Source organism: Cebus imitator, unplaced genomic scaffold, assembly GCF_001604975.1.
Source record: "Cebus imitator isolate Cc_AM_T3 unplaced genomic scaffold, Cebus_imitator-1.0 Scaffold457, whole genome shotgun sequence".
NCBI lineage: Eukaryota > Metazoa > Chordata > Mammalia > Primates > Cebidae > Cebus > Cebus imitator.
This window is the reverse complement of record NW_016107772.1, coordinates 1587792-1611161: the sequence shown is the minus strand read 5'-3', so window position 1 is coordinate 1611161 and position 23370 is coordinate 1587792. Positions and strand designations below refer to the sequence as shown.

General features: G+C 50.5%; 2 protein-coding genes across 3 annotated transcripts in view; both read right to left on the bottom strand.

The window, feature by feature from the left end:
- Window positions 1-6320: 6320 nt before the first annotated feature.
- LOC119466705 lies at window positions 6321-8496 on the bottom strand. The gene has a single exon (XM_017511961.2). The coding sequence runs from the start codon at window positions 8460-8462 to the stop codon at window positions 7737-7739; it is 726 nt and encodes a 241-aa protein (XP_017367450.2). The 5' UTR covers window positions 8463-8496; the 3' UTR covers window positions 6321-7736.
- The window catches only part of MGLL (monoglyceride lipase), a 135676-nt gene continuing 118626 nt past the window's right edge, over window positions 6321-23370 (bottom strand). Inside the window, exons 7-8 of one of the 2 annotated variants that reach the window (XM_017511960.2) lie at window positions 13072-13287; window positions 6321-9580 (exon numbers count right to left, since the gene is read on the bottom strand). In XM_017511960.2, coding sequence (XP_017367449.1) covers window positions 9455-9580; window positions 13072-13287 — 342 coding nt within the window. In that variant the 3' untranslated portion in view covers window positions 6321-9454. The remainder of the gene's footprint in view (window positions 9581-13071; window positions 13288-23370) is intronic. The other variant, XM_017511959.2, reaches the window with a different exon arrangement.

The following is a 23370-nucleotide window of genomic DNA, read 5'->3' as shown; positions in this document are numbered from 1 at the left end:
TGAGAAGAAGCTCCTGCTTCTGAGGCTGCTTTTAGGGCCTTCATTTGGGGTATTTGAGCCCCAAGGGGGTTTCTCATGATGTGCTGCAGGCCTGTGTACGCCACAGGCCTCTCTGCCTTCTAACTTGGTTAAACTCATCAGAGTGGTGTCACGGACCTGGGAGAGGAAAGGAAGGCTGGTTCTTTCCCAGGGCTTCTAATATCAGGCATATCACCCTTCCTGCAGTTGTTCCACAGCTCTTCATGCCTTTTCTTTTTTTAAGATGGAATCTCACTCTGTTGCCCAGGCTGGAGCGCAGTGGTATGATCTCTCTTGGCTCACTGCAACCTCTACCTCCTGAGTTCAAGCAGTTCTCCTGCTCAGCCTCCTATGTTTGTAGCTGGGATTATAGGTGCACACCACCATGCCCAGCTAATTTTTGTATTTTTAGTGGACACAGGGTTTCACCATGTTGGCCAGGCTGAGCTTGAACTCCTGACCTCAGGTGACCCGCCTGCCTTGGCCCCCCAAAGTCCTGGGATTACAGGTGTGAGCCAGCCATATCAGTGTCTTCATGCCTTTTCACTTTGTTATTTTTGGATGTTTTTCTTTTTCCTCCCCGGCCACTGGCATGTTGGTCGTCACATGGGGGAAGTGGTAGGTCTGAAGTGACCACTACTGAAGGATCTGCTGGGACAAGTCATGGTGCAGCCTGCACGAGGTGATGATTGTGTTGGGGTGGTGGGGAGGGGAAGTGTCCAAGGAGGGCCTGTGGGTGGAGGGTGTGGCTTGTGCAAGGGCCTGGGAGCCTGAAACAGCCTGAAATGGGAATGGGCTGGGAGGGGTCCGTGCATGGCCACAGCCCAGCTATAGCCAGAGGCTCAATCCCCACTGCAGCTCTGCCTTTCACTGCCGGCCACCGCTCAGCCTTTCACTGCTGGCCACCGCTGTGTCTGTTTGCCCACCCATAAATTGGGGGTGATTATGGCAACTCCCTCTTAGCTGGTGTTTGGCCTATCCTGAACCTGGTGTTTTTGTTTTTTTTTAATTTTTAATTTTTTTTTTAACTAGAATACCCAGTGTAGGTGTGTTTGTTAAACAAAGGTTGAGTCCACCCGGTGGGTGGGAGGTGGGAGCAGGGGAGTTACAGGGGCTCACTCTGGTTTTCGTAGGGCACACAGGAAGGGAAGAATGAAGCCAGGCTAGTGGCCTAACACCAGCAGGTCTCACCTCAGAGCACACACAAATCCTGTTGTGCCAAGATACATGAGAGAGATTTAAACATTTAAAGAAAAAAGTTTAATTCCTATGCATTTTTTTTTTTACTTTAGTTTGCCCTTCTTATTTCCTCTCTTTTGCATTCTTGTAGGTAGGCACCTAATCCTATGCATTTCTTTTCATGTGCATTAGGAGAGAAAATGAGCTACTGCATGAAACCTTTCATTTTTTACAGATGTAGTCATAAAGATTCCAATCTTGAATGAATTTTAAACCCCTAGTGAGAGGGCAGTTTAAGGAGAAATTCTCTAGAGTTGGTATTCTAGTGGTTCACTGATACAGCAGATATAGCCAGGTGTACCAGCTACGGCATCTGTGCGGGGAGAGCTGCAGTCTGAGAAGTGCCACCCCTCAGGAGCTAGGCTGTGTGGTTGTGGGGCAACATTCCCCAGCCACACCACCCATTCCTCACTTTATTTTATTTAAGACAGCGTCTAGCTCTGTTACCCAGGCTGGAGTACAATGGCGCAATCTCGGCTCACTGCAACCTCTGCCTTCCTGGGTTCAAATGATTCTCGTGCCTTAGCCTCCTGAGTAGCTGGGACTACAGGCATATGCCACCATGGCTGGCCAATTTTCATATTTTTTAGTAGAAACAAGGTTTATCATGCCGGCCTGTCTGGTCTCGACTCGTGACCTCAAGTGATCCACCAACCTCAGCCCCCCAAAATGCTGGGATTACAGGTGTGAGCCACCACACCCGGCCCCATTCCTCACTTTAGCCTCAGGCAGAGAAGACAGCGTGATGGGGAAACACTTGTGTAAGAAGGTGTCCAATGTGGTGTTGCAAATCAACAGGAAACATTGCCAGCAGCCGCAGCGAGCCGCAAGTGAGACGGAAGTGAGAGAGCATGGATGTGCAGAGCTTCCTGCAGCCCTGAGGGTGGTCAGTGCGGCCTCTGCATCCACAAGGAAAAGGTGGAGGATGTTCAGGCCCAGGGGTTGCTCCCCAGGTTTCTGTGAGAAACCCGTGGCACAGACAACCACACACGAGTAGAACTACAACCGTGGAATCTGAAATTTAGTGTCTAATACTTGGTTCTAAAATTAGGTTGATTTAAATTCAGAAGCGTGCCCTACTCTGACAAATGTTAAAGTAGACTAATAGAAGACACACTTTGACACAGAGGCCCTGGGTTTGAGACTCCTCCATCATCCCTAAACCAGAGGAAGAATTGCTGTGTGAGCCAGCGATATTTGATCTGATTTCTGTTTAGTTTCTGTGATGTAGCTGTGCTACCTTTAAAATAAAAACAAAAATTTATCTCTTACTTTAATTCATTCCTACTTCCAGGTGAAAAAAAATTTTATTGTTGAATGAAAAATATTTCTATCGTGTTATTGGAAAAATTGTATGTGTTCTCTCCCAGCTCAAGATACCCCCAATATTTTAACAGATAGAAAAATAGGCTCGGCATGGTGGTTCATGCCTGTAATCCTAGCACCTTGGGAGGCTGAGGTAGGAGGATGGCCTGAGCCCAGATTTTGAGACCAGCCTGGGCAGCACAGTGAGACTCTGTCTCTCCAAAAAATAAATTAACCAGACGTAGTGGCACGCGCCTGTAGTCCCAGCTACTCTAGAGACTGAGGTGGGAAGATGGCTTGAGCCCAAGAGGTTGGGGTTGCAGTGAGTTGTGATTGCACCAATGCACTCCAGCCTGGGTGACATAGTGAGACCCTGTCTCAAAATAAATAAATTGGACAATGACAAAATGAGCAATGGTGGAAGGGAAGTAAACATTTTGCACAGGAAACGTAGTGTAGGGACAACGTTGACCACCAAGTAGTGAAGGTGGGGCTGGGCAGCTCTCTATCTAAAGCCCTGGCCCTGACAGGCGGCCCTCTCCCTCAGTGACTGCTGCTCTGGGGGGTCCACTCCCTGCCGTGGCTATTCCCGCATGCTTCATCATCCCCTGCCAACCCCTTTATTGACATCACCCTTGGTTAGGTGCAGCCATTTCCTGCAGGGCCCCAAATGAACATGCCTTTCACCCCTGTGCTCCAGCCATCCTGAGAGCCTCTCAGTTCTGGGGCCACCCTGAGCTTTCTGCACCTTGATAAGTCCCCCACAGACCCCTCTGCTGTGCCCCCAACTCCAGCCCACTCTTGCTCACCTTCGGCTTCTGGAGGGCTGTGCTGGCCACAGTCTGTGCTGGTGGCAGCTGGGTGTCCATTGCTGTTAGGCTCTGGGGTGGGATCCGTGTTGCCTAGGGTCTTCATTCTGTGAGGGTGGCCCACTTTGTTCTGCCCTGGTCACTGTTCCTTCCAGTGCTGGACACCGTGCCTAGCACATCACAGTTGCCCAGTAAGGAGCTTGTGATGAGCCTAGTGTTCATGGAAGAAGCTGAAAACTAACAAACGCAAACATTGGCTCTAGGTTTCATATAGTGAAGTTCTGGGCAAAATTTGGTTGGCCGTAAGTAGAGCTTGAGGGCCTGGAGAGAATGTGCAGTCCTTCAGGTGTGCGCACCTTTGGGGGATCTGCACAGAGGCCAGCTGCCACCTACCCAGGGCCTGAGCAGTTTGCAGGGCCCAGTGCAAAACAGTACATGGGGCCCTTGCTCAAAGAGCATTGAGAATTTCCAGAGAGCAACAGCAGAGCACTCACCCAAACCCACGGCCGTTCTAGCATGGGGCCTGGACCACTGCTCGGGTGGCCAGCTGCGAGGCCTACCCTGCATCCACACCCAGTTCCCAGCTCAGTGCCTGGCCCAGATAAAGCCGTCCTGCTTCCTTCCTCTCTCCCTCTCTCCCTCGGCCACTCACTCATTTCCTCATCACTCACTCCCTCACTCATCCATTCTCTCACTCACTCATTTCCTTGTTTATTCATCCCCTCATTCTCTCACTTATTTCCTCACTCATTCATCCTACTATTCATCCATTCTCCCACTCACTCCCTCATTCATTCTCTCATTCTCATTTATTCACCTCCTCATTAATTCACCCATTCATTCACTCATTCCCTCATTCATCCCCTCATTCATTCTCTCACTAATTTGCTCATTCATTCCCTCATCACACATTCCCATGCTCATTCATTCCTTCATTTATTCATCCCCTTCATTCCCCTCATTCATTCTCTCATTTATTCATCCCCTCACTCATTAAAGCATCCATTCATTCACTCATTCACTCATTTATTCATCCCCTCATTCATTCTGTCACTCATTTCCTCAATCCATTCTCTCACTCATTCACTCATTCATTTATTCTTTCATTTCCTCACCCATCCATTCCTTCACTCATTCCCTCATTTATTCATCCCCTCACTCATTCTCTCATTCTCTCATTTCCTCACTTCCTCATTAATTCCCTCCCTCATCCATTCTCTCATTCCCTCACTCTCATTCCTTCATTCATCCCCCATTCCCTCCTGCTCTCATTCATTCTCATTCTCATCATTCCTTCATTCATCCCCTCATTCACTCATTAGTTCATTCACTCACTTATTCCTTCCTTAATTCCCTCCCTCATTCATTCATTATCCTTTCTGCACTCATTCATTTCCTCATTCATCCATTCTCACTCATTCCCTCATCACTCATTCCTTCATCCCTCGTGCATTCACTTATTCTCTTATTTCCTCATTCACTCACTTATTCAGTCCCTCACTCATTCATTTACTCACTTCCTTATTCCCTTGCTCACTCCTTCATTCACTCATCACTAATTCCCCCATTCATTCATGCACTCACTTCCTCATTCATTCATTCCCTTGCTCATTCATTCCATCACTCATGCACTCGTCACTCACTCATTCCCTCATTTATTCACTCATTCATTTCCTTGCTTATTCATTCACTGACCCCTTACTCATTCCCTCACTCATCACTCATTCCCTTAGTCATTCATTCCCTCACTCATTCATTCCCTCACTTGCTCATTCTCTCACTCACTCATGTCAGTGCATTTTTTACATTTTTCTCCCTCAAAGAGAAACCAAAGAGAGAAGATGGGGCTATGGTAGGCACTCTCTTCCGGTACCTGGACTCAGTCAGCACCTGGGCCTTCACCTGTCCTGCATAGGATGGGTGCTTGGCTCCTCCTGAGGGAGAAGATAAAGACATCATTTTGTCACTCACTCATTCATTCACTCACCCACTCCTTCCCTCCTTGTCCTATCAGACAGATCTTTCCAGGGACCTTCTGGGAAGCAGGCAGAGGTATAGTGCAGGGACAAGCCCTTTTGCAGCTCACATTCCCATGGGAGGGGACAGAGTGCTACCAAGAGTACAAGCAGATCTGTCATGTCAGATGTCAACAAATGTGCTGGAGGAGAAGGCAGGGCAGGGCCTGGGGGGGCCTCACTAAGAATACGGCCAGTGAGGAGGCCGGCATAGTGAGGACCAAGTGGACGTGGAGGATGGGGAGAGGGGAGGCAGGGAGGCCAAAGGCCCAGTGCCCATAGGCCTCAGCAAGAACCACAGCCTTTATTTTTATTGAGGTGAGATGGTAGCCACTGGAGGATGTTGAGCAGAGAAAGGCCGCAGTCTGACTTGCACGTTAACAGACCTCTCACCTCCATATGGAAACAGACCAGGTGCAGGTGAGAAAGTGGGGCCTGCCAAGGAGGGCGCTGTTGCTGTCCCTCAGATGCTGGTGACAGCCGTGCGGCTGGAGGGAAGCCACATGATCCTGGCCACACTCAGAAGGGGAGCGGCTGGGTCAGGTGTGGGTGTGGAACAGAGAGGGGTGTGGAAGATGCCCAGCAGCAGGAGGTCAGGTTCCCTGTGCTGAGGAGGGAGGGCTGAGGCCCCACATGGGGCCCTGGAGGAAGCCCAAGCCACGTGAAGCTGGTGCAGGGGGCAGCCTGGGCTTCGTCCTCCCCAGTGGCAGGGCAAGGTCTGTAAGTGGATATGTGTGTTTAGAAATCTGCTCCAGGTGTGGATGGGAGAAGATAAACTTCACACATGCTGATCCGGGAAGCACTGCTGGAGTTGGTATCAGGTGACAGGCGTGGCTCAGCCAGGGCTCAGCCTGTCTCGAAAAGGGCCTGCTGTGCTCTCTGCAAGGAAGGTTGTCATCCAGGGTCCGAGGCTGCTATGACAGACAGACAGATGCCATTCCGAAAACATCAGGTTTATTAGGATTAGCTGTAGTGTACACTGATTCCTTGAGCTCTAAACGGATACATATGTGCCCCGCAGACAGTATACACGCGGGGATGTGACCCAGCCGCAGTGACATAGCAAACCCGACAGCTGGCTTGTGAAGCCATCATGATCCCAATAAGGTCTATGTTAGCAATTGGTGAGAGAAGAGAGTGAGATGGGACCTGCGTCGGCCTGGGGGTGGGGTCCGAGCAGAGCCTGTGGGTTTTCAGAGCACCCACCAGTGCTGCCACGGTGAGCCCAGAGCCACCTGGAAGTGGAGGGAAGCTGGGTCACTGCTGCAAGGGAGGGAGGCTGACTCTCTACCCCTCACCGCTTCAAGGAACCATGGCCAGTAGGTTTGTGGCCGTCACCGGCCGCAGGTGGCATCTTTCTCTAAAAAGCTTTCCAGGCATGAAATCCATTTCTGTATGGACCGGGCTGTGTTGACAGTGGCAGTTGGTCCCTGTGTCCCAGGCCTTTGGATCCCCTCCTGGCTTCTGCCCTCCTCTCACCTTGAGGCCAAGCTGTGCAAGACCTGGCATCCCTTCCAAGCCTCGCTTCCTCCCTGTCCCTGTGCTGGTGCAACTCCAGAGCTCAGAATGTCGGCACGGAGCTGTCAATACCGAGAAGGAACTCAACTCAAGGCTTCACGGCTTTCCAAGACAGGGCTGGCTCTGGAGTGGCCATGCGTGAGATGTTAGGCACGCTCATGTGTGGGGCCCTGTGCAGGCTCCTGACCCAGCAGGGAGACATGGTGGGTGGATGTACCAGCCCCTTCCAGATGACATGAAAGAGTCCCAATTTCAGGAAAGTTTTCCTTTTAAATGTTGGTGATTCTTTAACCAGGAATGCAAATACTACTGAAGTGTCATGTGTGTCTGTGAGAGCCTTCATGTAAATAAAGTCATGCATCTAAAGAGTCCCTAGTCAGGCTGCATGCCGATATTTAATTTGGGGAATGGCGATGGCATCACATGCGTCTGGGGGAGGCGGCGGGGAGGTGTAGGGACTTTTGTGTGACTTGCTCTATCACAGCTCCTGGGGAGAATTACAGATCTGAGCCCAGGGCTTCTCTGGGCTTTGGGAAAGGGTTCCTGCTTTTCCTGAGCTGAGAAGCAGAAACATTCCCATGGCTGTCCTGCTGCCGGGGCTGACTGAGCAGGCAGGGCTGGCTTTCTCTCTCAGCATGCATTTTACATTTTTCTCCTTCAAAGAAAAGCCAGGGAGACAAGCTGAAACTACGGAAGGCGCTCTGTGGGGACATGGGCCGGGTCAGCACCCAGGCCCCCACCTGCCCCATGTGGAGTGAGGGCTTGGCTCCTGCCCTAGGGCACAGAGTGATCTTCAGCAGGGTGATCCGTTCCTGGCTCTGCCATGGTGTGGTCAGGGCTGCTGGAGGGAGGGTGGAGGGGCGCATTCTCTAGGGACCAAGGTTAGCCTCCAGAACAGGGCCTGGGAGAGCAGTGGCAGTTCCTGCTGTGGGAGGAAGAAGGGCAGGAGCCCCCGATGCCTAGATGTCACGTTGGGGGCCCTGGTGGGAAGTGGCCCCCTCTTCCGTGGCCCCAGGATCCCTAGATTGCACCTTCTGCAGGGCTTCAATGGTGGCAACACCCTGACCAGGGTCATATTTGCACTAAGGGGCCTCCTGACGTAAGAGCAAGTCCCATTTAGAAGATGAAAGTATTCCCAAGGCGGTGACCCCCCACTTATTGCTGGCACCAAGTGAGGCCAAGGGCAGGACTGGGTGGTGTTGGCACCTGAGAAGGGCAGACTAGGCCTAGGGCCTCGGCTCCAAAAGGTGATGCCAGCCTTGGCCTTGGGTGAGGCCTGGCCTGGCGTGTCCTGCTGTGGCCTGGGGCAGGGCTGGGAGTACCTCCATTCCCTGCTCTGGGTCACTGAGTGCTCCGTGTAGACCTGGGCAGGGAGGCCTGGCCTGCCCCTGTGCTGGGACTCTCTTCTCCTGCCACCAGAGGTAGCTGTGCTGCTAGCACTGACACTCTCAGGGTAGCTCTGGGCCGTAGGTAGGCCCAGGCCCAGGGACCACATCCCCATGGGCTGCCACTGCTCCATGGTCCCGGAGGGGCAGGAAGGGCACCAGACCTTGCCCATAGGAAAGGCTGCTGGCTCAGTTCCTAAAGCATAGGGCCCTCTGGCTCCACCACCGCCCAACCCGTCCAGTTCTATACAGTAGCATCAAGCTCCGATTCCTTTGATTGCTCAGATTCACCTTGCTCCCTCCCACCTACCCACCAAAATAGTCTCTGCTTTAAAATATACATTATATATTAGACATATCATCTTCAATACAATTCTCTCATAGCATCAGGTAAAATTAGTGACTCCAGAGGGAAAGCAGCCTTTGTGAGTACAGACAGTACTCAGGGGCCAACCTGAGTCTCCCCCTGGTGGGAGGGGAAGGGCAGGGAGCAGAGAAGAGCCTCAGTTTCCTGCTCAGTTCTTTTTCTGAGCTAAGCCTCACCCCCCTCCCCTCCACAAAGCCTGGCCTCGGGCTGACAAGGAGCCCACAAAGTCATGGGTGGCTGCTCATTTTGAGGAAGTGCTGGGCATTTTCTGGGTCTCAGAGGAGCACATGAGTCTGCCCCAGGGAGCTGGCCCCTGTGGAGACAGCAGCCACCTCATCACATGGCCAGAGAAAGGCCACCAAGTGGAGGCCAGTGAGAGACAGCGCTGGGGCTCGAGCAAGGGGTGGGCAGGAGGGAGGCACCTCCAGTTATTGCAGTCTGGTGTCCTGGGAACACCAGGGATCCCTGGAACCCTTGTGGGAGCTGGGAGAGGCAAGGCAGAGGCTTGGCTTTGTTTTAAGTGGATATTTTAGCACAATCTTTGTGAAAAATCACCTGGGACCTTTCTCTTTTTTTGCATAAAGTGTCTACCCATGAAGGTAGGTCCAGTGTCTAACAGCCTAATGTATAAAAAAATGTCTTTTTGTTATTTTTTAGTAAATTGTGCTAGGGATTTCTCCAATTTCTGGGTTTTTGTTTTGTTTTGTTTTGTTTTTTGCAAGCCACATCTGCAAAGCCATCTCTGCCCTTCCCCTGCCTGTGTCCCCTAGATCCTGAGCTGGGCACGGGACAGTGCATTCAGGGTGGGGACGAAGTTCCTGCCACGGACGTCCTTTGAGAGACCCACATGTTTATTTCATGGAAGACAGAGTTGGTGACTTCAGGAAGCTCTTTGTGGAGAACATGGTAGGCACCTTCATAAATCTGCAATGAGGAGAGACTCGGAATCAGTGCTATACCATCAGAGGTAGGTGCGGGGAGCAGAGACCATGGGCAGCAGGCAGGGGTCTACAGCGTTCTCCGGACCCTCTCCCTGTGCCCCGAGGACGTGGCCCTGACCTCCCATCATTAGGAGGCCAATACCTTTCTATCAGATGATGGTTCAAATGCATTGCAGTGTCCCAACATGTTCCCGAACTTCCTTTCTCAAAGGCAACCTTCCTTCACTCCACATCTCTCCCCATCCCTGGAGCCGTTTCTGTGTCTCCGAGTCAGTCAACCTTAAAAGAGGGGGTTCCACTCCTGGCCTCACATCCTGACCTCCACGGGGTCCTCAGCTCAACCCAAGCTGACTTCCATTCTCGCCAACCCACGGTGGCTATCCTGGCGAAGTCTCCGGGGATTTCCATTGCCGTGGCAGGGGACGCTTTGCTCATCATTCATAAGCTGCTCACTCTTACGTTCTAGAAACACTTTCTTCTCATGGTTCCATGGCTTTAACTTCTCCTGGTTTTCTTCCAACTGGCAGTGCCTTCTCAGTCGAGGCTCACCCCACCCACTGGCCTCTGCAGGCAGCTGGACTACAGGTTTGACTGTGCCCTCCTTCACTCTCCCTGGTCACCTCGCCTATCCAGTGGTTTTAAAATCCACCCTGAGCTGATGACTCTGGAATTCACATCTCCAGCCAGACTTTCCTTCCGCCTCTAGACTGCCGACCTGCCATCTCCATCCGGATTCCTGGTGGGCACCACCAGACTTCAGTGCAACTCTAACAGGCATCTCCAGGTGGACTTTGGCCATTGCTCACGTCAGTCTCTCTGCCTGGCATTTCTGGTCTCATCACAGTCGCCTCATTGAATGAACCCATGGTTCATTCTTCATGACAGTGATCTCACTCTCTGCCGCCCTGCCTGGCCTCCCCTGCCTTGGTTGTCACTGTCCCCCACCTCCTCTTTACCCCCACTCCAATCTCCCCATGGCCACTGGGGGATGCTTTTAAAATGGAAATCAGAGCACATCACTCCTTGGCTCAAAATGCTCGGGTGGCTTCTCATCTAACCAAGAGAAGACGTCTAGACTTCCCAGGTGGTGGGGCTCCCCTGCCCCCCCACAAGCCCCCCTGCCTGGTGTGTCCTCACTGGCCGCTCTTCTCATGGCTGTGTGCCTATGCCAGCCTCGGGTCCTCAATCTCGCTCTTGCATCTGTCTGGAAGTTTCTTCCACTGGCTCTTCTTGCCAGCAGACTGCAGGCCTGGCTGTCCCATCCCCATCTAAAGTGTTGCTTTCCTCCTTGTCCACCTCTATCCCTGCACTACACTCTCCATCATCATACTGTTCATTTATTTGTTGATTGCTCATCCCACCAGGATACAGGTTCCCGGGGGCAGGGCAGAGTCTTTGCCTGTCTTGTTCTCTGGGCCCAACACAAACTTAGGGCCCCATAAACACTTGACTATAAGAAGCAATGAGTGGGTAGCTGGGTGAATGAATAAACAATCTTAGTGGACTCCTTTTGCAGGGACTTGCAAGGGTTCACATTGGTGTAAGGGTGTGGTCTGAGTGATGCTGTCACTGATGAATGCAGTGTTCCACTGGCTTTTAAAAAATATATTTTGCCAAGCATGATGGCTCACACCTATAATCCCAGCACTTTGGGAGGTCAAGGTGGGTAGATGACCTGAGGTCAGGAGTTCAAGACCAGCCTGACCAATGTGGTGAACCCCCATCCCTATTAAAAATACAAAAATTAGCCAGGCATGGTGGTGGGCACTTGTAATCCCACCTACTCAGGAGGTAGAGGCAGAAGAATCGCTTTAACCCAGGAAGCAAAGGTTGCAGTGAGCCAAGTTTATGCCATTGCACTCCAGCCTGGGCAACAAGAGCAAAATTCCATCTCAAAAACAATATATATATATGTTTACATATATATTTACATATTTATTCATTTATTTATTTATTTATTTATTTTGGGCTGGGCATGGTAGCTCATGCCTATAATCCCAGCACTTTGGGAGGAGGCAGGAGGATCACCTGAGGTCAGGAGTGAGACCAACTTGGCCAACATGGTGAAACCCCATCTCTACTAAAAATACAAAAATTAGCCAGGCATGATGGCAGGTGCCTGTAATCCCAGCTACTCAGGAGGCTAAGGCAGAAGAATCTCTTGAACCTGGGAGGCAGAGGTTGCAGTGAGCTGAGATCGCACCACTGCACTCCAGCCTGGGTGACAAAGCGAGATTCTGTCTCAAATTAAAAGCTTTTTTTTGAGATGGGGTCTCACTGTGTTGCCCAGGGTGGTCTCAAACTCCTGGGCTGAAGTGATCCCCGCTACTCAGCCTCCTGGGGAGCTGGGATTACAGACATGCACCACCACACCTGGCTCAGTGTTTTTAGACTCTCCAGTGTTAATAAGAGCCAGTTTTCCCTTATTTTTTTTATTTGTTTTTCTTCACCTATGAGTCTATACCGGAGCTAATACGGGTCAGCATCTGCAAATCAGTAATGATGCCAGGGACACACTTCACAGTATGCAAAGATAGGAGCCTTTGTCTGCACAGTAGGGAGAGAAGAGAAATGATGGGACTTGAGTCCAGAAATCTCAGTTCCAATCCCAGCTCTATACTTAGTGGGCGTGTGAGCTGAAGTGAGTTACCTGGACTCTTTATAACTTAGTGAAAAATGGCCACGGAGCCAGGGGGCAGGCCCAGGGCAGCACAGTCCAGGGAGCCCCAACTGCATGGACCAGGATATAAATATGCCCCTGGGCTTGGCCTGCCAAACCTAGCACAGAGCATCTCCAGGGATAACACTTGATGGGTACCCGGTAGGTGTTCCTCCCTCCAGGAGGTTTTTCTCATCAATCAGACAAACGAAATGAGCATGTCTAGATCCCAGAACCACATTGCCCATCTTAAGAGGCCTTTTGAGTTAGTCCATTGCAGTCTTGGTATCCAGTATTCCACATAACCAAGCTGCAGGGCCTGTCCTCAGGGCCCCTGGCTGGAGGACCAGCTCTTGCAGGTTCCTTCGAAGATCAGGCTCTATCAAGTCCTGCCAGCACCCGTGTGCCCTGAGCCCTCTGGTGGCCACAGCCCCCAGGAGACTGCAGCCACTGCTGGTGCAAAGGGAGGCTTGGGCATCACATGCATCCTTGGAGCTTGGACATGCCTCTCTCTGGAGATGTGATTTGCTCAGTGCCCAGCTGCATATTCTTTTCTTGCCTATAACATCTTTTAATTGTTCTTTCCTCTTCCCTTTGAGGCTCATCATTCATTCGAAACAATCAGCAAATGACTCGTGTGTTCTCTTGAAATTCATAGGCAACTGGGATTCCTTGTATTTATTTCTTGGCCAAGCACACTGGTCCCTATCCCGAGACCTGGGAGTTGGCCCTCAGGGGTCTGGGCAGATATGCCCCAAGGGGTGCTGCCTCCCCCCCCAAACCTTGGGGGGAAATGGGAGGTGGCAGCTGCTCACCTTGAGAGTCTTGTCCTGGCTCTTGGCTGATTCCATGAGCAGGTAGGCCCCTTTGCTGTCACACAGGCGGTCGGCAGAGCCCTGGAGCAGCAGGAAGGGCACAGTGAGCTTGGGGAGGGCGCGCTCCACCCGAGAGACGGCGTTCAGCAGCTGGATGCCGAAGCATACCTTCAGCCCTGCCCGGCAGATCAGGGGGTCTGAGTTATAAATGTCGACCTGGAGGAAGAAGGAGAGTTCCATCAGCATGGGCAGGGCTCCCTTTCACAGGCCATTCCTATTTCTCAGTAGCTTTTCCTTCTGCTCTGGGCTGTAAGGTTGATTCCATTCAGGTCCGCTGGGCTTGGGCATGGCTCTAAGGGCCAGCCGCGTTCATCCACAAACCTCATCTGCACCACTTGTAATGCCTCTCCTTTCAGGCTTGAGCGTTTCACATACACATGGGTGCCTGGAGAAAATTTCAAGTATCGGCTGGGCACGGTGGCTCACACCTGTAATCCCAGCCTTTCAGGAAGCCGAGGTAGGTGGATCACTTGAGTCAGGAGTTTGAGATCAGCCTTACCAACATGGTGAAAGCCCGTCTCTACTAAAAATATTAAAAATTAGCTGGGCGTGGTGGTGGGCACCTGTAATCCCAGCTGCTCAGGAGGCTGAGACAGGAGAATCCCTTGAACCTGGGAGACGGAGTTTGCAGTGAGCCGAGATGGAGCCACTGCACTCCAGTCTGGGTGACAGAGTAAGACTCTGTCAAAAAAAAAAAAAAAAAAAAGAAAATTTCAAGTATTAATTTGTATTTTTAAAAATATAAGCAGCAGCATATTGTTCACATCAATTATTTCATTAAAAAGTAGCTATGTAGCAGTTTTATCATTTCATTTTGTTCTCCGTCTCTGCTGATATGGTATCCACCCAGTGAAATTGGATGAGGGGCAAACTGTAAACTGCAGGAACAGTTTACTGGGGCCTGTGTTGGAAAGCAAGGGCGTGTGTTAGGAGTCCCTGGAGGGGCTTCGGCCGGGCACTGATGATGGGCTTTGGAATGAGGGACATTCAAGCGCAGGTCTGAGCTATAGTGGGCTGTGGCCTTGGTGCCCTCCAGGGCTGCACAGGGTGATCAGAGTCTCTGACAGGGAGGCCTGGGCCCTGGTGGTGCCCAAGGCCATCTCTGCCCCTCTAAGGGATGTGGGTCCTCCCTCCTCAACCACTAGCCCATGGCTGCTCTGTCCCCTGTCCTTGCTCTCCCTGGCCTGTCTGGATTCTGGCTTCACTCTTCCTGCCTCCATAGAGACAGTTCAGCCTCCACTGCCCTGATCTCTGGCATTTGCCCCACAGTATCTGGAGAGAAGTTTCTAGGAATCTCTCAGGCCCATAGGGTCAAGAGTGAGCCCTTGATTCTTCTTCTTCTTATTTTTTTTTTTTTGAGATGGAGTCTTGCTCTGTCACCCAGGCTGGAGTGCAGTGGTGCAATCTTGGCTCACTGCAACCTCTGCCTCCCCAATTCAAGCGATTCTGTTAGCTCAGCCTCCCAGGTAGCTGGGCTTACAGGCACCCACCACTACACTAGGCTAATTTTTGTATTTTTGTAGAGACGGGGTTTTACCATGTTGGCCAGGCTAGTCTCGAACTCCTGACCTCAGGTGATCCATCCATCTCAGCCTCCCAAAGTGCTAGGATTACAAGAGTGAGCCACCATACCTGGCCTCATGATGCTTTTTCACTCGTGTTTGTCATCCTTGCCAGTGGGTTCTTGGCGGGTTGGGGAGGGGCCACATGGTGAGAACTGAGTGAGGATCAAAGAGTATGTGGGGACGAGGAAAGAACGTGCTGCCAGCTGCTCCCCAGGCAACCAGGATGCCCACTGTGCTAGGACTCAGCATTTCCAAGAGCTGGGCTACAGCCCCTTCTGTTACCACCCCTACAGGGCCTCGGCCAGAATTCCAGACCATACCAAGTGGGAGAGGCTGTCCTGCAGTCACCCCTGCCATCCCTGGATTCCTTCCCATGCTGGGGACTAAGCACCAAAAACCAGACCATTTGTGAAAAACCACACGAGACAGATTAGCCACTTCCTGCAGCTGAGCTGGCATGAATCCTGCTGGGCCAGGCCATCTGCTTGGAGGTTGTGAGGACACAGGACTGGCAGGGCAGTGCACGAGGGCCTGTGGCCAGGTCCAGCCACAGGGCGTGCTTCCTCAGGGTCAGCCAGGAGCCTTAAGGGAAGGAGGGCTGCGGGGCCCATAAAAAAAAGCCTGGGGCTTGGGGTCAGTGGAGTCCCCAATAGCAGCACCATCTACCAGCTTGTGCTGGGCTGCAACGCGCAGGGTGTCATTGAGTAATAAAAATAATAATAGCTATGTCTGAGCTCTGGCTGTCTGCCCAGCACTAAGTGTTTTTGTGTGCAGTAACTCACTGGACCTCCATAACTGCCCTGTATGAGGAATTGATCTCATTCACTCCATTACACAGAGGAGGAAACTACAGCACAGAGAGGCTTGTTAACCTGCCTATTAGTTGTCCCAATTTTTGTTCTCCCCTACAGAACCTTGATGTTTCCTGGGGTACACAACTGCTCAGAATAGAGACTACATTTCCCAGCCTCCCTTACAGCTAAGTGTGATCACATGACCAACTTCTGGCCAATAGAAAGTAGCCAGGGGCTGTGTGCACACTGTGAAAAGGGTTTATTTTCCCCTTGCCCCATAAAGAGAGTAAGGGCCATGTGGACAAGGTTCACACCTGGATGCTACAGCAACAAGATGGATGTCCTGATGCCAAGAAGCCACCTCCTTTCCTTGTTAGGCTGCTGTTGTTGGGGGTCTGAGTTCCAGCAGGCTGGCCACCACCCATCCCATGCTGTCTCTAGGGCTCCTGTGGGACCTGTGGGGTGGGGGCCGCACTCTCGCCTCTGCTGCCAGCGATGTCTTAACGACTGCCTCCTTCCTGCCTTCTACTTTGCCCCGCTGACCCCAAGTGTCCCGAGTACAGCAGGCCCTTGGGGACTCTGCTTCTGAGTTTAATTGCACTGATGGCCCAAGCAGCTTCCTGCTCTTGGCTTTGTTTTCATGTCTTGATCACATAGGCCCTGTTTACACAATGGCCTATTCTGGGCCTGGGGCCCAGCCACCAGATGTATCGTGGAAAGGGCAGGCCCCTGATGTGAACTACAGCCCAGACTGGAGGTGAAGGGCAGAGGGAAACTGAGACCAGGAGGTGGGGGTGGGCTATACCAGCTGGGGAGACTGAGGAACAGAGGGCCCAAACCCTCCCCTCAAGCAGCAGTTCTGGGCCAATCACAACGGCCTTGGTTTTTTGACCAGCTTAAGGTCTCAATCCACCAAAAGTTCTAAGAGCGTGTCTTGTGCCTCCCAGGAAGGAGATAGCCAAACCCCTTCCTCTCAAACCAGGCCAAAGCCCAGAACATGAGTTCATTCATTCAATACGAAGGATCAAAGTGTCAGTCCCCAAAGATTCCACACTGATTCCCGATGTTTTGTTCTTCACGTGACAAAACTAGAGAAACAGAGACCAGATTCACGGCTGTCAGGGCCGAGGAGGGTGTGGGGAAGGTAGGGAGTGGATGCAGCTGTAAAAGGGCAACCTGAGGGGTCCTTGTGAGGATGGAGCCATCTGTGACTTGACTGTGTCAAGGCCAGTATTCCGGTTGTGATATTATCCTGTTGTTTTGCAAAATATCACTGCTGGGGGAAACTGGGTAATGGGTACATGGAATGGTTCTGTATTATTTCTTACAACTGCTTGTGAGTTACAGTGATCTTAAATGAAAAGTTTAACTAAAAACAAGTAACAAAGGCCCAGGCTTTGGCACCATCTCTCACATCCCCACCTTCCTGTTTGGTCCACCATGGCTCCCACCAGCTGAGACCAGGGTCTGTTGGGGACGGCAGCTGGAAGCAGGAGCCCAAGCTGGAGACCCAGGTCCAAGTGACTCCCTCCCTGTGGTTCTAGGTAACTGATTTCCTGGAGAGCCCCCATTGGCTGAAAGCTGAAGTCTTTTTTCCCCCCAGGGTGGTGGTTGGGAGTATGGTAAGGCTCTACCCCTTCCTGGGGCTCAGTTTCCCCATCCAGGGAACCCCAAAGCTTCCTCTTGGGTTTTAAGTTTCACAAGCTGGCCTCCTCTTGAGCTTGACACCCAGGAATATACCAGCTGGGGCTTCTGAATTTCCAGCACTGTCTCTCTGTGGGAAGAAACTTTGCACTAACGCCCAGTAAATACAGCTGCAATCCTCAGCTGGGAGTTTTCTTACACTTATGGTTGAGCAAAATCTAGACACAACCCCTGCAGTTAAATCTCTTGACCCATTTTTTTAAAAATCTTTCCATGATGAAATCCAATATCACAGTTTAATTAGAATACTGTGAAAAATAACGAATGCGTGGAGCCCTTGACTCTTTTACTAGGTGCTGTAGCAAGTGCTTTGCTCATACTTGCTCGTTTAATTTTCACAGGAACCCTGTGACATAGGAACTATTATTATTACCTTTGCACATACGAGGAGATAGGTTCAGAGAGGTTAGGTGACTCACCCAAGGTTACACAACAAGTAAGAGGCAGAGCCAAGGTGAAAACCTAGGCACTCTACCACTGCCATCAGCATTTTTAGCCACTCATCATGCTCTGCTGCCTGTCTCGAGAGAAGGTGAAGGGCAGTGCTGGGGCAGAGAGAGCCGGGAGCTGTGCAGGTGGCAGGGCCACTACTGCTCTCAGAAAAGGCAGGAGTGGTCCCTGGTAAGGACGATGAGCCGATGGGCCTGACAGATGGTGAAGTGAACTCGTGGGGCCCAGAGGTTACTGCCCTTCACAGCCAGCCAGAGGGCATGGGAGAGCCCTTCTGGGCACAGACAGGTAGTACCCTCCCGAATGCACCCCTAATCACAGAGAAATACAACCCACAGGCTTCATCCCTGTAGGTCTGTCCACAGCTGGCTCTTCCTGCCCCTCCTTCCCTGTAATCTCCCTTTTCCTACAGAAGCCTCACCCTTCCACCTGCACTTCAGAGCCCATCCTGGAATTCCCATCTTCTTCCTCGGTTGTTTAGATCTCTCTTAATCCATCTGTTTCCAATACAGGGAAGCCTTCTCTGGCATAATAGAGAAAGAATACGTGACAGCTCTACCCAAGTGATCTCTGTGAAATTTACAAACCTGTGGGAACCCTAACAGGAACTGGCAGGTCTTTGCAGAGATGACGTCTTCATTTCCCACCTTTGTCTTGAATAGGAGACATAATTTGTGGTGGAAAGAGCTTCCATCTCCTATCACAAACAGCTTTTCTGCTCTTAGCCTAATTAACACTGTCTACTCCACTTTCAGGCCTCAGCTCAGCCTTCGCCCTGAAGGGGAGGCCTTCCGAGACCCCCACAGGCTCTGCTGTCCTAAAGCCCTTCTCCCACACAGCACTTGGCCTGGTCTGTAATCAGCGCATCTCTTCCCGCATGTCTGCCCGACTTGAGGGTCAGGGCTCTGTCTGTCCTGCCCTTTGCATGTTCCACATGATGGCTGGCACAGGTGAAGCCCTTGGTAAACGCTGGTGAAATGGATGAATAAGCAAGCCATTCCCTGATCCAGCCCAAGAAGTAGCACTTCTGGGTACTGAGAGACCAGTACAGACCTCAGGCCAGGTGGGAACCGCTGGCCACTTGCTGGCCAAGGGACTGTCCACAATGGTAATGAGACCTGGGACCTTCAGAGAAACTGCAGGCCCTCGTCATTTCATTCAGTGAACAGCTTTTCTGCTTGCACATGTGAAGTCCCGACAGCTTGCTTTTGGGGCTGCTTGGCATTGCTTTCCTTCAGTGTATCATGCTGAACCCCAGGCCCATGGAATATCCTAAACAAAAAGAAGAATGTACTGTACCCTGGGCGCAGTGGCTCATGCCTGTAATTCCAGCACTTTGGGAGGTCAAGATCACTTGAACCCAGGAGTTCAAAACCAGCCTGGGCTACATGGTAAAACCCTGTCTCTATAAAAAATATAAAAATTCCCCGGGTGTGGGGGTGTGCACCTGTAGTCCTTGCTACTGGGAAGGCTGAGGTGGGAAGATTGCTTGGGTCTAAAAGGTAGAGGCTACGGTGAGCTGAAATCACACCACTGCACTCCAGCCTGAAAAAGAGCAATGTTTTGTTTTGTTGTTTTGTTTTTGCCTTAAAAAACAAAACAACAAAACAAAACAATGTCAATGTCCTGTGGAAGCTGGCCTGAATTTGGAACATGCCGAAGGCTGGAAACACCTGTGCTTGGCGTGGCCCTGGTGTGCCTCCTCTCCCACATGTTCCTTCCCCAAGCCTGTAGCACCCCGGGCACTGCTGTAAGCCCCCAGAGGGCTCATGGCACTGGGTCTCGGGCATGCAGAGGCAGGTCTCATTTCAGACTCACAGATCTGTACCTGCCCCCCTCTGTGGAGAACGCTGTGGCACTTCCCATGGGGGCTGCAGGGCAAAGCCCCAACTTCTTGATATGGACTGTGACACCTCCGTCCCTGCCCTCCCTTAATACTCCCCACTCCCCTTGACCCCAGGGCCCTTGCACAGCATGTCCCCTCAGCCTTCAGACCTCTTCCTTGGCTGCTGGTGGAGCTTCTCCCTCCCTGTCAACCCTGGGCTCAGCTGCCCTTCCTCCAGGCAACTTTCCCTGGTCCCATGTGTGTCAGCCCCAGACCACTTTCCTCATGTGCTTGTCGTTTGCACTAAGACTGGCCCCAGCGTCTCCATTTCCACCATCCTCTTCCATGCCCTTTCTCTTGTTTGCCAACAACCTTGTTCTCTCTCTTCAAGGTCCAGGTTAAGTGTTTCCTCCTGTGGACAGGTGCCCAGACACCCTTGCCAACATCTTCACTTTTCTTCCTGGGCTCCTGTATCTTTGTCAACACCTCCTTCAATGGGCCTCTCTCAGAGCTGTGATAGCAAGAATCCCAGTTGCCAGGGTCCACACTGTGCCAGGCGGCTGTGTGGACACCCTGAGGGATCTGAGGATGGGCGAGACCGATGTGGCTTCCAAGGTCACACTGAGGAGATGGGGCAGGGTCCAGACTCAGGTCCTTTTGGAAGCCTGTGCTCTTCCCACCAAGGCCACCGCCTCTTTCCCTTCTGTCCCACCGCGGTTGATGGTCCTGGGCGAGAGGGACAAAAGGGCAACTCACGGGATATCGCGGCCTCCAGTTCCAGCCTGGCTGGAGTGGGAACCCTGAGAAAGTTTGTTGGTGTGGTGAGCTGCCTGCAGGGTGGCAGAGGGGAGGTAGGCCCTGCCTGACTCAGCAGAAAGCCTGGCCAGCTCGAGAGACCCAAGCAAGCCCTGCCTACCAGGAGGCCCAAGTCCCCACCATGACCTCACCCTGCCTTGGGCCAAACCCAGTCAGTACCCAGCCTGTGTGGTTGAAATTCCTCAACCAGACCAGGGCCATTTGGAAAGAAGATGTTGCTCCATATTCTCTTCTAGAAGCTGCAGTACTATTTTGGACATAAAGAGAATGATCAAGGATCAGCCTACATTTCTGAGTTGCCACTTAAGGGCATGCAAATTAATGAGCATTCTTTCCCCCAAATTACTATTTACTATTACTATGAAGGTTTGAACTCCTGGACGTCCCAGCATCTGCTTTTTTTTTTTTTTTTTTTTTGAGCTGGAGTCTCACTCTTGTCACTCAGGCTGGAGTGCAATGGCGCGATCTTGGCTTACTGCAACCTCCACCTCCCAGGTTCAAGCAATCTCCTGCCTCAGCTTCCCGAGTAGCTGGGATTACAGACACCTGCCACCACGCCCAGCTAATTTTTGTACTTTTAGTAGAGATGGGGTTTCGCCAAGTTGGCCAGGCTGGTCTCGAACTCCTGACCTCACGTGATCTGCCCACCTCAGCCTCCCAAAATTCTGGGATTACAGGCATGAGCAGCAGTGCCTGGCCCCAGCATCTACTTTTAAAAGAAGTGAGCTACACATGGCTCTGCAGGTCGCAGCCCCGGCAGATGGGGAAAGCTGTTTGCATACCCCGGCCCTGCCACTGCCTCTTCCTCCAGAATTCCTTTTGCAGAGCTTGGGGGTCTTCACAACCAGAAATGATGCAAAAAGTAGACCTTTCTTGGTCCTTTGGAGTGGAGGGCCCTGGAATGTGGCTCTGAACACAGAAGTGCTCCTGAGTGACCACCAAGGGAAAGGAAAAAGCAGCCACCCCGTTCTCCACCTTCTCGTAGGCCCAAGGATTTGAGGAATAATAAGAAAAACAAGAAAGAATTACCTGGGTCTTGCAGGACCACTTTAATAACTGCTGATCACAGAACAGCAAAATCATGCAGTCTCAAGTCTTAAAATCAAACGGTGACAACTGAGGCAATTGGAGCATGGACTAGATGGAGGACAATAAGGGGGAATGGCTGTTACTTTCCTAAATGCGATAATGGCATGGGGTCCTTTGTGAAAGCCTCTGTTTTGAGTCCTTCCTCTTGAGCAACCCAGGCTAAAGCATTCAGATGCATTCAGGAGCACGGTGTCTGCAGTTTACTTTCACATGGTTCAGCCAAAACATGGTGTCTACTTCATGACATTGGATTTGGCAATGAATTCTTGGATATGATACCAAAAACACAGGCAACAAAAGGAAAATAGATAAACTGGACTATATCAGAAAGAAAAAACCCTTATGCTTCAGAGGACATTATCAACAGAGGGAAAAGGCAGCCCACAGAATGGGAGAAAATTCTTGCAAATTATATTTGTATATGGGCTAATATCCAGTTAAGGGGTTAATATCCAGAGCATAAACAGAACTCCTGCAACTTAACAACAAAAACAGCCCAATTAAGAAATGAGCAAAGCAAACAATGGGCAAGACAATCCTAAACAAAAAGAACTAAGCTGGAGGAATCATGCTACCCTACTTCAAACTATACTTCAAGGCTACAGTAACCAAAGCAGCATAGTACTGGTACAAAAAATAGACACATAACCAATGGAACAGAATGGAGATCTCAGAAATAAGACTCCATATCTACAATGATCTTCAAAAAACCTGATGAAAACAAGCAATGGGGGAAGGATTTCCTATTTAATAAATGGTGCTGGGAAAACTGGCTAGCCACATGCAAAAAATTGAATCTGGACCCCTTCCTTATGCCATATACAAAAATTAACTCAAGATGGATCAAAGGCTTAAATGTAAAACCCAAAACTATAAAAACCCTAGAAGAGACACATCTATTGATTGAAATGGATGTCTTAGTCTAGGTTACTATTTTTGTCATATGGAATTGAATAAAATGCAGGATGTAATATAAAAAGAAAAAACTCTAGAAGAAAATCTAGGCAATACCATTCAGGACATAGGCATGGGCAAAGATTCCATGAGGAAAATGTCAAAATCAATTGCAACAAAAATGAAAATTGACAAATGGTATCTAATCAAACTAAAGAGCTTCTGTACAGCAAAAGAAACTATCATTGGAGTGGACAGACGACCTATGGAATGGGAGAAAATGTTTGCGTTCTATCCATCTAACAAAGGTCTAATACCCAGAATCTACAAGGAATCTAAACAAATTTGCAAGAAAAAACCCCATCAAAAAGCAGGCAAAGGATATGAACAGACACTTCCAAAAGAAGACATTTATGTGGCCAAGAAACATATGAAAAAAAGCTCAACATCACTGATCATTAGCGAAATGCAAATCAAAACCTCAATGAGATACCATCTCACACCAATCAGAATGGTGATTATTAAAAAGTCAAGAAACAACAGATGCTGGTGAGGCTGTGAAGAATTAGGAACACTTTTACACTGTTGGTGGGAATGTAAATTAGTTCAACCAATTTGGAAAACAATGTGGTGCTTCTGCAAATACCTAGAACCAGAAACATCATTTGACCCAGCAATCCATTTGGGTATCACTGGGTATATACCCAAACAAATATAAATCATTCTATTATAAAGATACACGCACATGTATGTTTATTGTAGCACTATCCACAATAGCAAAGACATGGAATCAACCCAAATACCCATCAATGGTAGACTGGATAAAGAAAATGTGGTACGTATACACCATGGAATACTATGCAGCTATAAAAAGGAAAGAGATCATGTCCTTTGCAGGGACATGGGTGACACTGGAAGCCATTATCCTCAGCAAACTAATGCAGGAACTGAAAACCAAACACCACATGTTCTAACTTACAGGGGGGAGCTGAACAATGAAAACACATGGACACAGGAAGGAAAACAATATACACCGGGGCAGTCAGAAGGAGGGGCACCAGGGAGGGAGAGCATCAGGATAAATAGCTAATGCATGTGAGGG